General features: G+C 38.9%; 3 protein-coding genes and 1 non-coding gene across 5 annotated transcripts; 1 reads left to right on the top strand and 3 right to left on the bottom strand.

Moving 5' to 3' along the window:
* Positions 1 to 116: 116 nt before the first annotated feature.
* TRNAK-UUU lies at positions 117 to 189 on the bottom strand. The gene has a single exon. It is a non-coding gene; the product is annotated as a tRNA-Lys (tRNA).
* A 203-nt stretch (positions 190 to 392) lies between these two features.
* LOC120013171 (ABC transporter I family member 20-like) lies at positions 393 to 2,964 on the bottom strand. The gene is made up of 7 exons (XM_038864898.1): positions 2,763 to 2,964; positions 2,534 to 2,667; positions 1,823 to 1,942; positions 1,421 to 1,516; positions 1,153 to 1,305; positions 959 to 1,036; positions 393 to 795 (listed from the first exon to the last, which is right to left on the bottom strand). The coding sequence occupies exons 1-7, from the start codon at positions 2,947 to 2,949 to the stop codon at positions 556 to 558; spliced, it is 1,008 nt and encodes a 335-aa protein (XP_038720826.1). The 5' UTR covers positions 2,950 to 2,964; the 3' UTR covers positions 393 to 555.
* Positions 2,965 to 3,038: 74 nt separating this feature from the next.
* LOC120013172 (trafficking protein particle complex subunit 4) lies at positions 3,039 to 5,945 on the top strand. Its single transcript, XM_038864899.1, has 4 exons — positions 3,039 to 3,180; positions 3,350 to 3,436; positions 3,690 to 3,858; positions 5,544 to 5,945. The coding sequence occupies exons 2-4, from the start codon at positions 3,377 to 3,379 to the stop codon at positions 5,738 to 5,740; spliced, it is 426 nt and encodes a 141-aa protein (XP_038720827.1). The 5' UTR covers positions 3,039 to 3,180; positions 3,350 to 3,376; the 3' UTR covers positions 5,741 to 5,945.
* Positions 5,946 to 6,048: 103 nt separating this feature from the next.
* Positions 6,049 to 9,493, bottom strand: LOC120013169 (receptor-like cytoplasmic kinase 176). 2 transcript variants are annotated; one of them, XM_038864895.1, is made up of 7 exons: positions 9,305 to 9,493; positions 8,914 to 8,994; positions 8,147 to 8,475; positions 7,727 to 7,862; positions 7,452 to 7,597; positions 7,209 to 7,332; positions 6,049 to 6,747 (listed from the first exon to the last, which is right to left on the bottom strand). In XM_038864895.1, exons 2-7 carry the CDS (start codon positions 8,963 to 8,965, stop codon positions 6,323 to 6,325), a joined length of 1,212 nt encoding a protein of 403 aa, XP_038720823.1. In that variant the 5' UTR covers positions 8,966 to 8,994; positions 9,305 to 9,493; the 3' UTR covers positions 6,049 to 6,322. The 2 variants fall into 2 exon arrangements, with proteins under 2 accessions (XP_038720823.1, XP_038720824.1); XM_038864896.1 differs by having other exon boundaries at positions 7,452 to 7,594; positions 8,914 to 9,491.
* Positions 9,494 to 13,917: the final 4,424 nt, after the last annotated feature.

Here is a 13,917-nt window from a genome sequence, read left to right as displayed (position 1 = left end):
TATCACAGGCCCATCTCAGCCTGTATACCTTATCATGGGCCAAATTCTACCACCTCTCAAACTGGACCTCATCCATGGGCTTATCGGAGGCCTAAAAAACGATAAAATGAGAAAAACGCCGTCTGTGGGAATCGAACCCACGACCACGTGGTTAAAAGCCACGCGCTCTACCAGCTGAGCTAAGACGGCTTTGGTTCTAGTTGGTCTACAGAGATTAATAATCGTATCGAAACAAAGAAAATGAATGCCGCGTACCCCTAAGGGTCGAAATAGCCAATATAATACAAGCACCATTTTCAGAAGTCCTGGTCCAATATCTTATTTTGCTACTTGAATGCTTGTAAGTGATGGTTATGTAAAATACAATATGATTCAGAAGACACTTTGCTCGCTGCACCCAAATTATTTTTGTGATCATAAATTAAGATAACATCAATTTCAGCTTAATAATACAGACACAGTCTTATGTGGTTGTATAAAAGTAAGCGTATATCCAGAGACTTCTTCATATGCTATTATAGCAGGAAGAACAGGGATTGTTTATTATCAGATTATCTACTGTCTCAAAACTCTGTTGGAGCTGAGGACGAAGTTTTCTTCACCAGCAACAGTGGAGTGCAGCCTTCCTGCAGCCCAACCGTTGTTAACTACACGAACAGCGGCACGTGCTGGATCACCAGCAACACGGCTTTCCTCCATTCGTTTTTCAAACTCGGGTAGGCCACATGCCTTTCTCTCTTTTCTCCTCATCCTCTCTTCATCTCTTTCTTTCCTCAACCAAGTCTCCACTGTTCTCTGAAAGTATGAGCCAATAAAGGTGTTAACCACTCAAATTCTCAACACTATCGAACAATGATATGATTATAGGAACAAACACAGGAAATATTTAACTAAGATCAAATGTTGAGGAGCTTATTCCTTGGGATATTCTGTAAGTAGGTTTTTAACGCAAACTAACCATCAGTGACAGGCTGCTAATCTCCTTCACTTTATCCATTGGCATCATCAATTGAAGCTTGCCATGAGCCACATACACCTGTCAAAAAATAAAATAAATACAAAGATTGATAAGGATACTAGTAGCTTAGCAGTAGAGCCTATAAACAGTAAAGAAGAAAAAGAAGAAGAAATGGAAAGTGGAGCAAAACATACAATATGTGATGGCCAATCCTCTAGACCATCGAATATGTGGGTAGCATAGATAATTGTAGCCCCTCGCTCTTGACAGTCCTTTCTGAGAAAGTTTAAAAGGTCAGCCCTTGCCAGCACATCAAGGTCGACTGTTATCTCATCAAGAAGGAGAACCTAAATAACAGGAACAATATTTTAAGCCATTTAAAATTAAAGTGAAAAAAGGAAAGTGCATTTAAGGATTATGCCACCAAAATTGAACTCAGATGTGAAGCAAACATGGAAGTACCTTGAATGTCTTAAGGAGGCCCATACAAATTTGCACTCTTCTTCTCTGACCATCAGATACCTTGTGCAATCTCCAAGACAGATCCACATCTAACACCTTCATAACAAATAAAGCAAATCCATATGTCATTCAAATTGAAAATGCACAAGTTCTACGCATCTCCGTATAAATGCGCATATGAAAGGAACTTCTTTTTTCCCTTACTTCATCATACTGAGGAAATCTTTTATAATGATAAAATATAATATGGTCAGTTTATTGTTTCAGAACCAGAGATAATAAGCCAACGGATGCTGCTCATGAAGAGCTGATGAGTATACTAAACACTAGTATATGTGCAAATTTCGACAGATGAGGAATTATAACAGCCTCAGAATCTTCTCTGACTGAATTGCAACTTACTTTGATAAGTTCAGCTCTTCTTTGAGTGTCAACACCTGCAACTCCAAATATCATTTTCTCTGCAGAAATATCCATCTGTATTGCAACATCAAAACCTGCAAAAGCGACATCCCTCCTCCACTGGAACAAAAAAAACCAAATTTAGAAAAATATAGTTCTTGTATGATTAATTACTAACGGAGCCAAATTCCATTACAAGCTACTCTAAGATATATCTTAGAACTTATAACCTAAATGAGCAGTGTTGCTATCAAGCATTTTCCGGCTCGAATTGAGTTATAAACTTATAAATAAAATTGGAAGTAAAATACTAACATACTAAGATTCTTTTTGTCCAAATCATAGAACAGGTTTTAAATTCAATACATGTGGCACAAGCAGGTATTCCTTAACCAATGCCCCATGGTACTGGTTAACAAGTGTCAATATATGGAGGGTCTCTCATCAGAGAATTACCCAGACTAAAAGAATAATTTCTGTTTAAAGTTCTTTAGAAGTCCATAGTCCAATTTGACTAGTGGAGCCAAATCTTCTACCATTATATATCAATTTAGCTCTAAATAGTAAAAACAGTATAAATTCAACGAGGAAATCAAAGTTCTAAAGATGCGGCATCCCGAAAATTCCCAGGCATAATTTCACCAATGTCAGATTATATAGTAAAGCCAAAATGTAACAAGTGTGGGGATTGGGGAAAAGAAGAAGAGTCACCTCTCCTCCAAGATAGCAGAGATCACCAGAAGCCGTCAAAGAGGTGTCGTGGAAAGCGGATCTTCCCAGAACACGCACCATGTGAGGCTCCACCATATGCTTTCCTCCCAGGATCTTCAGAATAGTAGTTTTACCTGATCAATCAATCCACACAATCTCCATTAAGTGATTTTTGAAATGTAATTGAAATTATGAGATTGAAACTAAAAAGGATTTGAGTAATTTGAACCAGCGCCATTGGATCCGACGAGAAGACATCGGTCGCCGGAGTTGAGAGTGAGAGAGAAATCGTCGATCAAAGGAGTAGACCCAGGCGGTGGATGGCCGTCGATTCCTGGGTAGGTGAATTTCAGGCCGTTGATCGCGATCATCGGCTTTCTTCCCTCCATGCTAGGCGAAGGGAAATGCACGTCCATTACATAACAGTCACAGGACCACACCCATGGGTTATGGATAACTTCAGATAGGCCCATTCGGCTTCGGCCCAATTATTTGTAAACCCGTTCATTTTCTCAGCACACCCAGAAAAGCCCGGTTAAAAGCTAATCTTCCGGTACAAGGATCCAACCATTTGTCGTCGGACATCCGCGTGAGAGAGAAGTCGCCGATCTGGAAGACCGGAGTCGTGGATGGCCGTCGTTTTCTAGGTACGTCGACTGAGCTCACTGCGACTTTGTTTTTCTTGGCAATCTATCGGAATGAAGCAAACAATTTTGGCGCTGAATTCTGAATGCTACTCGTGGTTAGATCTGCGGTTATTCAAAACTACTCAGATTTTCTGTTTGGATTTCAATTGGTGTTTATTATTCATAACAGGAAATTTCAGAGAAAGGAAATTTTGAGATGGCAGCAATTTATAGTCTTTACATCATCAACAAATCAGGTGGTTTGATATTCTACAAGGTACACAACCCTTCTCTTCGGATTTGTCTCTTCCAAACTATATTCCTGATCAATATTTGAGACTTTTGGGAACTGAGTGGTTATTTGGACCAGAATCCAAATAACCACGGTTTCGGGTCGTGTAATTTACTTCCGTCACATTCCTGATCAATTATTTTCAGTCCTTAGCGTTTTATATAGGGAAAGAAGAAGACTTTATTTAGATTGGATTTAGATTGTATAATTTTTGTTTTTCTTTTTGTGGTGAACTTAGGATTATGGTTCTGCGGGACGGATGGACACAAATGATAGTTTAAGAGTGGCTAGTTTATGGCACTCAATGCATGCCATCTCTCAGCAGCTATCACCAACTGTGGGCTGTTCGGGCATTGAACTGCTTGAGGCTGATACATTTGATCTTCATTGCTTCCAATCCCTCACAGGTACTATTCACAGCTCCTGGACTATATGAATAAATGAGAAGCTGAATTTTATTTTCCCTTTTATTCTCTAGCCTTGGTTGTGAAATCAGGATGAGTTCTCTGATAGTCTGATGAACAACTACATGTATGTTTGTTGGTGGTGAATGGTGATCCCCAACATAGGTAATGGAAGAGCTTGTAAGTTTTTATTTATGCCTTTTATTGGTTGGGGCAAACTGGGAATGGAAGTGTGGGAATCGGGAACAGTATCATTTTTCTGTGCTCATAATAGCCTCTCCAACTTACTCCCCCCCCGGTCCTCCCCAACCAGTAAGAAAGAAAAAAATCTGGTTAAATTTTAGTAACATTTCTTGAAAGTTCCTTTCCCTTTTCTTCTATAACTTAGTTGGTACCCATGGACCATGAGTATGGTCTCATGCTAATGTAGAGGTAGATTCCAGAGTCCAGACTCTTTTCGTGGCCCCTGACTCCAAGTAGCAGCTTAATCATATGAATCTTTGTAATGCGAGTTGAACTGGGGCCTCCTAGCTAGAAGTTTGTACCCCTAACCAAGTGAACCACATCCCAGGGGCAAGCTTCCCTAAATTTCTTAGCCATTTTTTGGGCCTTTTTGTCTTGAGCAAGTGACAGAGGGGAAAAAGTAAAAAAGGAAAGTGTGTTATAACTTTTATTGGGCTTTAAATATGAAAAAGACAATGTTCCTAACTGCTTATGTGAAGGATATTATGAATGTGATTCTTTTATTCTTTACATAGTATGTGAATCTATATCTTCTATGGTCCTTTTATTTTCAACTGTTTTACTTTCTACTCTCATTAGCAATCCTCCGATTAGGATCATTCTAGTACGTAGAGTAGCTTACCCTTAAATAATGGAGTTCTTCTGAGGGCTGTCGATTAGCAAGACAACGCACTTAGTTCTTCTTCTGTTAAGGTTGACTTGCGAGTTTTCTATTTTCGACATTTGAGTATCAAACTATGCAAAATATGTCTTTCTATGCCCATAACTTTGTATTGTATCCCTTTTCTAATTTCACTACTTGTGGCATTTTCTGCATCAAATTTCTGGAAATACTCAGTTTGTGCTTTGTTACTTGAACATGAAATAAAATTAATGGAGATGATCTTAGAGAAGCCAGGAATTACGAAAGAGATGAATGGGCAAACCCAAAACGTGGTAGTTACCTATATGCTAGTGAATCAGAAAAATGGTGACTAAAGACCACAAAAGCCATTGACTATAGAAGAGCAAATATTGTTGTCCATGATCTCAAAACAAACCTATACGTAGGCAAAAATCAACAAACCTGTTGCCTTTTTTGGGTGCCTTTCTTTTCCTGTGTTGGCCTTTTCAGTCCGTGTTTGCCCTTATTTATCCATCTATCATGAGGACCATTCTGCTATTTCATCTGCTACTTTTTTGCATTTGATTGCAATGATCACTTTATGCATAGAAGAGTGATTTCTGCTTGAGTTTTGCAGAAAATTCTTAGTAGCTGAAACCTAATGTAGGCAATATGCAACCAAACCCTGAGAAGTTTGGTCTGGTTGCGTAAGCACCCCCTTAAAGAGATAAATTTCTCATCTAATGCTCATATTCCTTTGACATTTGACTTTAGTGTTAAGAACACAAAAATTTTGTGTGGGAAAAGTGAAATTTCGAATTCCTTTTTTTCTTCATCACAGGGACAAAGTTCTTTGTTGTATGTGAACCCGGAACACCACACATGGAGAGTCTGTTGAAAGTCATCTATGAATTGTATACGGATTATGTCTTGAAGAATCCCTTTTATGAGATGGAGATGCCTATAAGATGCGAGCTATTTGACATCCACCTGACACAGGCAATACAGAAGGATCGTGTTGCCTTGCTGGGGCGATGAATTTCCTGAGACTCTGAATATTGTTGCTGAATGTTAGTCTTGTGGCCTGAGAAATGTAACTTTAATTTGTGCATTTCAATTGAAGAATTTGGATACTCGACTCTTTGCGAGGTTTCCTTTTTATCATGTTTTGATGCATGAAGATTATGGATGAATTGAAGAGCATTGGATGGAAATTATTCAGCAAAGCTTGATTACTCTTTTAGGTGAACAACTTTGTGTCTCAGCTGTTTGATGCTTGTCAATAGGTGCAGTGCAATCTTGATCTGCTAAAAGAACATAAAAAAAAAAAGAAAAAAAAGACATGATTACATTTTCTGTGATGCTTTCAATAACAAATATTTGGCAACAACCAGCTTAATGTTTGGTCTGCTCCACGACTCATCAAGGTTCAACAAAAAAAAAAAAACACTTCAAAGCAGGCTTTAGAGAAATTATACCCAAAAAGGAGGGGGGGGAAAACTGTACATTCCTTGGACAAAACGGTATTGCGGTACATGCCCATATGCTTAATTGGTCCACAATCCTGCTGAATATGGCTGTAAATTGAGAAACAAAATTATTTGTGGAGATAATTCTCTTCTAAGCATAATGTGGGGATGCTGAAGGCCGGGGATAAGCAGTTCGCCCATCACTAGAAAGGCCATGGCCAGTCAAACGACGCTCTTTTGAAGGAGGTTTTGGCGATTTCGTTACATCCTTTGGTTCCTGAAGCTGTTCCAACTCTCTAACCACCTCATCCATGTTTGGCCTGGACTTGGGTTCTATGGCTAGACATAGAAGTGCAAGGGTTGCCACCTTCTGTGCCTGAGTGAGAGAGTACTGGCCCTCAAGACCGGCATCTATAACATGAAGCAGTCTACGTTTGTTTGTCAGGTATGGTGTTGCCCATTCCACCAGGTTGTGCTGTCCAGATGGCCGGTTCTTGTCTATAGCTCGTTTGCCGCATATCAATTCAAGGAGAACAACCCCAAAGCTGTATACATCACTCTTGGCAGTCAAATGACCTTCCAAGCAGGAAATGAGTATAATGATCAGGGTGCAAATACATCACTTCCTTTCATTTAATTCTAGTAAACATAAGCTATATGCAACCGAAAAGATTAAAGAATACCATCAACAGCCAACCAAGAATATAAATTCAAGATGTTCGTGCATGAATACTTCATGTTAGCCACGGGGTAGAAGTGTCCATAAACAAACAATGTTTTCAAGACACTAGTACGGACGGATGCATTTAAATGGAAAAACTCCAAGAGGAAATTTGGTGCATCTCTTTCCTCTGCTATCCATTTTTCTTCACAATTTTCCAATGTTTGAGAAGACTTGTATTTCCCAAATGTGACAAATACAAGTTCCTCATCATCTAAAGAAATGAAGTACTATAAGGGGGAGATGGAACCAAGCACAAAACAGGTTTTTGTGGATCAAGGGCTAACACATAACAAAGCAACATATGCATTAGTACCTGTGGCCAGATATTCTGGAGCAGCATATCCATAAGTTCCCATTACCCTAGTAGAGACATGGCTCTTATCGCCAGTTGGCCCATCCCTGGCCAACCCAAAATCAGAAAGTTTTGCATTGTACTTCTGCACTTACAAAACACAAGTTCCAGAGTAACAAATAGGGTTAGAGGAATACAAACCTCAAAAAACTCAAACCATGACACAACTATGTGGAAAAGAAATGGCAGTCCAAGTTAACACACCGCATCGAGCAGAATATTAGAAGTCTTGAAGTCTCTATAAATGACCTTAGCTTCAGCACTGTGAAGAAAAGCAAGCCCCCTAGCAGCACCAAGAGCAATTTTTATTCGGAGGTTCCAAGAGAGTGGCTGGTAGTAAGGGCCTCCTGCTTCAAAATTAATGTGATGCATCAACTACCAAAGCAATTTAAGGCCATGGGTGTGAAACAATCTTCTTTTTACACAACTAAAGTGATAAGAACAGAAAATTTCCCATCAAAAAACAATGAGAAACTCACTTCTAAAGAGATGATTCTCCATGCTGCCCCGAGGCATGAACTCATAAACAAGAAGCCGATGCTCATCCTCTAAGCAGTAACCAATCAACTTTACAAGATTAGGATGATATAATTGCCCAAGATAGTTTATCTCTGCCTGCATGTACAAAGATACAACGGAAAATCAGTAACTCTGCTCACATAAAATGTCCCAAAGTAAGTGTGACATTTTAAAAAATACTCAAAACCTCTTCATTTGATAACGAAATGCTATAAAATAAATGGCATCCTTGGCCATGTTAAATTTACAAAAAAGAGATAGGCAGCATAGATAAATTAATACTAAAATACCCAATTCAAAACATATTTAGAGTATAAAATAAAAGGTGGAGACCAGCAATTGAAAATTTATCAGAAAAATTCTTGAATTATGCTACTAACCAGCCATTCCTTGTGACCCTGAAATCCTTCTTGGTTGAGCCTCTTCACGGCAATCACCATACCAGTCCCAGGCTTAGCAGCAGTAAGTGAATGCTGATCAATCCATCCTTTGAAAACTGAACCAAAGCCACCTTCTCCTAATACACTATCAGGGCGAAAGTTTCTGGTGGCCGTCTTCAGCTCACTGAAGCTGAAATTCTTCAAATTTAGGGACTGTAATAACTCACCCTCACTCCGAGGAGTCTGAGGTATGGAACCTGATGAGGCTTTGCTGCTTGAATGACTCAAATATCTAACAACATCTCTGCTAGGGTTTTTTGAACTAAACCCTACTCACAGTGTAAATAACACATAATAAGCATGTTGGCAGTAGAAAGCAGAAGCTTCTTAACATTCAAAACCAAAGTCTAAGGCAAAACTTCAAATCTTCATCATTAAGATCCCTCAAAACACACAATTATTCTGTGGGTTAAACCTCAATTCAAATATTTTAAGCACTGACAAACCGAAAAATTTCAGTCCAATCAGACTGCCTCCAGCTGAAGTGGTAAGATTATCGCTATAATAAAATAATTTTGCCACAATATACTTAGAATCGTTAGAAGGAACAGAGACACAAAAGTTTATAGCCCTCGTCAATCGGAACTCGTGAATCAAAGGACAAGATGACTACGAAATAAAAATTGCGCATTTCTATACATAAAATCAAATCAATAAATGAATCGGACTAAATATTCAGAAATGATGAAACAACAAAGGATAAGTACCAGTATGGAAAGGACTCACGGCCTTGATGCCACCGCTGTAGCAAGCTCCCATTCAAACACAGACCTCAAACCAATTCCTTCCTGAAATCCAAAAAACCCACCTCACGCCTCACAGAGACTAAGATCAACGCAGACCCAGCTAGCTCTCATGAACACAACACAGATCCTGTGTATCAATCACAAATTTCCTCGCTTTTGAGGAAGAAAATAGGAACCCAAATTGTAAATAAACCCCAAAATCAACCTATACGGATCCTGTGTATCAATCACAGATTTTCTTGCTCTTGATGACAGAAAATAGGAACCCAACTTGTAAATAAACCCCAAAATCCACCTATACGTACATAAATTATTAATAAGGAAGTTAACCGGAGCAAAAAATATCACCTACCACAGTGCCTATGATTGGTGGCACGAAAGAGAAATATTAGGATTTAGGAGTGATTCTTTTTGGGTTTTCGCTCTGCTGCAAAGACTAGAGGAGCCAAAAAACCGAAAAAATAATTTTAGACCTTGGAACAAGCAGCCGTGGACGAGTTGACTCGCTTTCTATCCTTCCTTTGTCTCCATCTCATCTCATCTCATATTCCCAACAAACCCAACGTTTAATTATCTTCTTGGCTTAGAATTTATATTAAATTAATCAATCTAGTGGGCTCCAAAGTACCAAAAGCCATTTCTTTTAACTACATCTTTTTTAACTTCATTAATCATAATCTATTAAACTAAGCAACATCCTTAATTTAAGCACAGTTTGTATACAGATTCGCTCTTAATTATGTTAGTTTTTCTGCTTAGATTATCGTATTATCGTTGATTAATCAAATCGTAATGGCTTTTCCATTCTTGAGGGCTCTAATAAAGGAAGATTCACTAGTAAGACGTGGTCAACGACAGAGAGCATACTAGGAACGCGGGGATTCCATGAAGCCGGTGTTTGTTAGCCGTTGGATTGGATTATCAAGATTGATCAATTAGTCATCACCAACTGCTTATCCAATTAATGATAACATTTACTCTCTTTTTTAACCAATAAGATATAAGCGTACTCTTTTGACATCCCATAGCCTATACTCAAGCCGTCAAGTCCGTGCACACAAAAGTTTTTCATTACGAGTCCATGATAAGATAAGTTAGTCAAAGCCCAAAGAGTGCCAAAAGAATATTGTTCTCAGTGGGAATCGAACTTAGGATTTTGCGAGTCCATACAATTTGATCACATAGAGATTCAAACACTAAACTATCATTCAAATGGTTAGGATTAACATATACGGTATACTCAACTAGTTCGATTAACATTTAGTTATTTGTAATATATTTAAAATCCTTATGAAAATAATTTATAATACCGGTGAATTCAATTGCTTGATTTGAACTCTCAATCAAATATGACTTCACAATATAAATTTTATTAGCGTGTAAGATATTTTTGAATAGAGGGATGAAAGGCTCGAATCAAGACTTCTATAAAATATCACACACACGAGTGTAATATGAGCTACGAAATAAATGAATATGAACGATTGATATGAATGTAATTGTCTCCATGTGAGACTTTTATCTACCCAAAAAAAACCGAAGCATAATCGGTAGTCAATTAGGCAATAATTTAGTATCCACTACTCGAACCTAACGGCCTAAAATTTTATAGGTTGGGCTACCAAACTACCTCACAGCCGCCTTTACCTTGGTCTTAAGTCCATAACTTAATGGGCTTGGATCCAAATGTAGGCTTAACTGGACCCAAAGCTCACGAAGAAAGTGGCCCGGAAGCCAAATTTTGGGATTGCTCCCTCGTTACTTTCAAAGGAATGATGTTGTTCTTATAAAAAAAAAACACATACAAACCAAAGTAGAAACCGATTTCAGATTCCTCACTTGCATGATCGTTGAGCTGCACATCGATCGTTGTACAGCAATTTTTGGCTGGTCAAATTGCATAATAGCCACCCTAAGATGGTCAATCTGAGTTCAGTCTTGTTGTATGCATTGTTTAACACAATCAAGGGATGGTGAGTGGAACCACAGTCCGAAAGGTTCATGGGATGTTTCCATTTTTACGAACCAACTTGGTCCAGAAGAGACAGAGAAGCGAGGCTCAGTCACAGTTGGTCAGACCCACCAGTAAATCCAGAGAGGTTAATACACACGGGCCCTGAATCTTGATACTTATGATTTTGTAGCCCCTCATCGATCTCCATATCAACCGCAGGCTGTTCTTTGTACTGTTTTTATTTAATCAGTGTATTCTCTCTCTCTCTGAGACAAAATTTGGTGTAATTTTGTGGTGTGTATTAATCCTTGGAGACCCGCTTAGTGGAGATCAGTGAGGATCTCCCTCAACCTGTCAAATCAACTTTGTTTTTATCCCAAATGATGCCCCTCCCTCGTTGGTTTGCCATTACACCACCCTCTTGTTTTGAGCAGGCATGCTTTATAGTTTATGGTTTATACTGTGTCTCACTCCTTTTACTTTCAAATATTACAGATTAGATTCCATAAAAAAAAAAAAATACAGATTAGAAGGGCTACGGATCCCAATAAATTATCCCAATTACAGCTACGGATCCAGTAAGTTATCTCTATTATTAAATGTATGTACGAGATTTAATATGCAGGTCGAGTATCAACAATTAAGATAACTGAGATTCAAATTGTTGGAATCTTTTATCTTTTTTATTAGAAGTATTTGGGAGGAATTTGGGAAGGGTAATGTCAGGTTAACAGCTTGGGCTGGTCCAATAGTTGACATGGTTTAGGCCGAGTTCCGTTATGGGCCCCCGTTCCACCACAATTTTTAGTTTTTTACCATAAAAGTTAGAATCAAAGAAACTGGACATCGACGGCCCACCATGACTCGAGAGAGACGAAAGCGTATGGAAAACCCAAAAAAAGGAAAAGGCAAACACGACGACGTAACTTATCACTGACACATCTGCAAGCTGCCGTCTGAGAGGATCAGAACGTCCCGTCTCCATCACCTTCGTCTCCTTTATGCCCAACCCGGACTATAGTCCCACCGCACCTCCCCAACTATTATGGGACCCTAGTGTCCACGGAGCTACTAGCTCGGGTCTCCCGCTCTAATCATATTCACCGGAGACTCCTTTCCATCCACTACTCTCAACCCAATCGTTGTTTCCCTGTAACCTAATAGTACACCGAAGAAGAACCGAGACCCTGAAGCATTTTTCATTAGTTATCATCTATGGTCACGTGCACGTCCACACTGCTATTTCACATCAAAGCGCGAAAAGCAAAATGACTGACAAAAAGAAAAGGCCAAAAAAAGCAAGTTGTAAAATCATTTTGCCGTTACCGTTAAAGTCCCTACTTTCAACTTTTTGAAGGACAACTTGCTTATGTGCGCCAATATTTTGAGCCCTTTTTTAGAACAACCTTGCTCCATCCATTGACCCAAATGAAGTTGTGGAAATTCAATCACACAATTTGAAAGGAAATTGATAAACAAACCCCCCTATTTTAAACCCCTTCCCCCTAGATTGTCACTATTTGTCTTGTCATGTCATGTCTTTTCATCATGTCTCATCTCATATACATACATATATATATATATATATATACATACACACACATATAGGGCAGAGAATATATATATACATTTATTAATTTAAATGTTTTGATTAAGATTATTTGTTTGCTTTTTTTAATTATCATAATTTTGTAAGACATAGATAATAATTTATTCAAGTACATGAATAAAAGCTTCAGATGAAGATTTGATGAATCCATATGAGTGCATGTACGCATCTAATCGTTCCGCATACGGAGTCGCCCATGCAGCTGCACAAGTATGTCTACAGTGAACCCATTCGGGTGTGATGGGAGGCATTGGATAATTCATTGTCAAACCAACTTTGACGTAGTGATTATCATTTACGTGCCCTATAGCAATGGCAACGCGTAGATAGGGTGATGGAGGAGCTGTACGTAGTGGTAGATATGTCCAACTCTCTCATGATGAAGAACATGCAATATCACATTGTATGCAGAATCAATCAATAGACCCATATCTGGCATTGTCATCCAATGCTCAAATGGTGCTGCAACATCATCTTGAAAAAAGTTCAGTGAGTGTTTAACACTGTATGCCCTCTCTTCACCGCCAAGTATTTCAACATATTGTTTCCAAAATGCGTCCAACTCTGCCATCAGGTTATACCGAACATTGGGCCATTCATCTTCCCCATGACCAAGACACACAGCTATCGATCGAAAGCCGCAATTTCCATCAGCTTTTACATCTTGCACGTCCCTGATGTAAGGGTGTAGTATAGCTGGAAACTGATCAATATAGGATCGTAAATAGTAGTTTTCCTTTCTTAACATCGAACTTTCTTGTGTAGAGATAGACTGAGTATTGTAAATTGAGGAGCAATTGTGTCTCTCTGATTGATAAGATTGCAAAAAATCGTATTCAAAAATCTTCGATTCGGGGCGTCCGGATGAAGAACTGTGTCTGTGAGGCTCCCGAGGCGTCCGATCTCTCAGAGGTCTTGTGCTTCTTGCGTGCATTTTATATGGTTCTGATGGTGCTCACGTTGTTCGGATCTCGCTTTTTCAACTCCGCCAATATGTCCCGTGACTTGGCATTTTGTGCAGACATGTCAACCATAATTTGAATTTCAGATTCAGAAAGTCGACCGGGGTATGGATGTCCCTCCATATATAATGCAGGATCATGATTATGCTCCGCACACACCACCTCCAACATCTAATCATCGTCTAGCTTCATTTTCCTCCCTCTCAATTTGAACGGACATTCTATTTTTTTGGTGCCAGTCTGTTTCGTTGATGGTTTCTTGCTCTGGTAATTGCCACCGCGATCACATTTGAATTGTAATCTGTGTTTTTTGCCGAACCCACCAATATCTGATCTATAAATGATGATGATATATCCCAATTTGTGTCCAGTTTGTTGAACCCACTCGATCATCGATTGTCGCGATTTGAACACTTGATCAGTTTCAAATTCACATCTAT

This window comes from Tripterygium wilfordii, chromosome 13, assembly GCF_013401445.1.
Source record: "Tripterygium wilfordii isolate XIE 37 chromosome 13, ASM1340144v1, whole genome shotgun sequence".
Classification (NCBI taxonomy): domain Eukaryota; kingdom Viridiplantae; phylum Streptophyta; class Magnoliopsida; order Celastrales; family Celastraceae; genus Tripterygium; species Tripterygium wilfordii.
Note: the sequence above shows the minus strand (reverse complement) of the source record. Positions and strands in the feature narration are given on the sequence as shown.

Bases quoted from the DNA above. Each gene is read 5' to 3' on its own strand.
- LOC120013171 (XM_038864898.1), bottom strand. From the start codon at position 2,949: ATGGACGTGCATTTCCCTTCGCCTAGCATGGAGGGAAGAAAGCCGATG. The intron at 1,943-2,533 runs GTGACTCTTCTT...TTTTTGTTCCAG, and splicing joins TCTGCTATCTTGGAGGAGAG to TGGAGGAGGGATGTCGCTTT. The intron at 1,306-1,420 runs GTACTTCCATGT...CCTGTTATTTAG, and splicing joins GCCTCCTTAAGACATTCAAG to GTTCTCCTTCTTGATGAGAT.
- LOC120013172 (XM_038864899.1), top strand. From the start codon at position 3,377: ATGGCAGCAATTTATAGTCTTTACATCATCAACAAATCAGGTGGTTTG. The intron at 3,437-3,689 runs GTACACAACCCT...TGGTGAACTTAG, and splicing joins GTGGTTTGATATTCTACAAG to GATTATGGTTCTGCGGGACG. The intron at 3,859-5,543 runs GTACTATTCACA...TCTTCATCACAG, and splicing joins TTGCTTCCAATCCCTCACAG to GGACAAAGTTCTTTGTTGTA.
- LOC120013169 (XM_038864895.1), bottom strand. From the start codon at position 8,965: ATGGGAGCTTGCTACAGCGGTGGCATCAAGGCCGTGAGTCCTTTCCAT. The intron at 7,333-7,451 runs GTGTGTTAACTT...TTGTAAGTGCAG, and splicing joins CTAATATTCTGCTCGATGCG to AAGTACAATGCAAAACTTTC. The intron at 6,748-7,208 runs GTACTAATGCAT...CCTGCTTGGAAG, and splicing joins TCCAGAATATCTGGCCACAG to GTCATTTGACTGCCAAGAGT.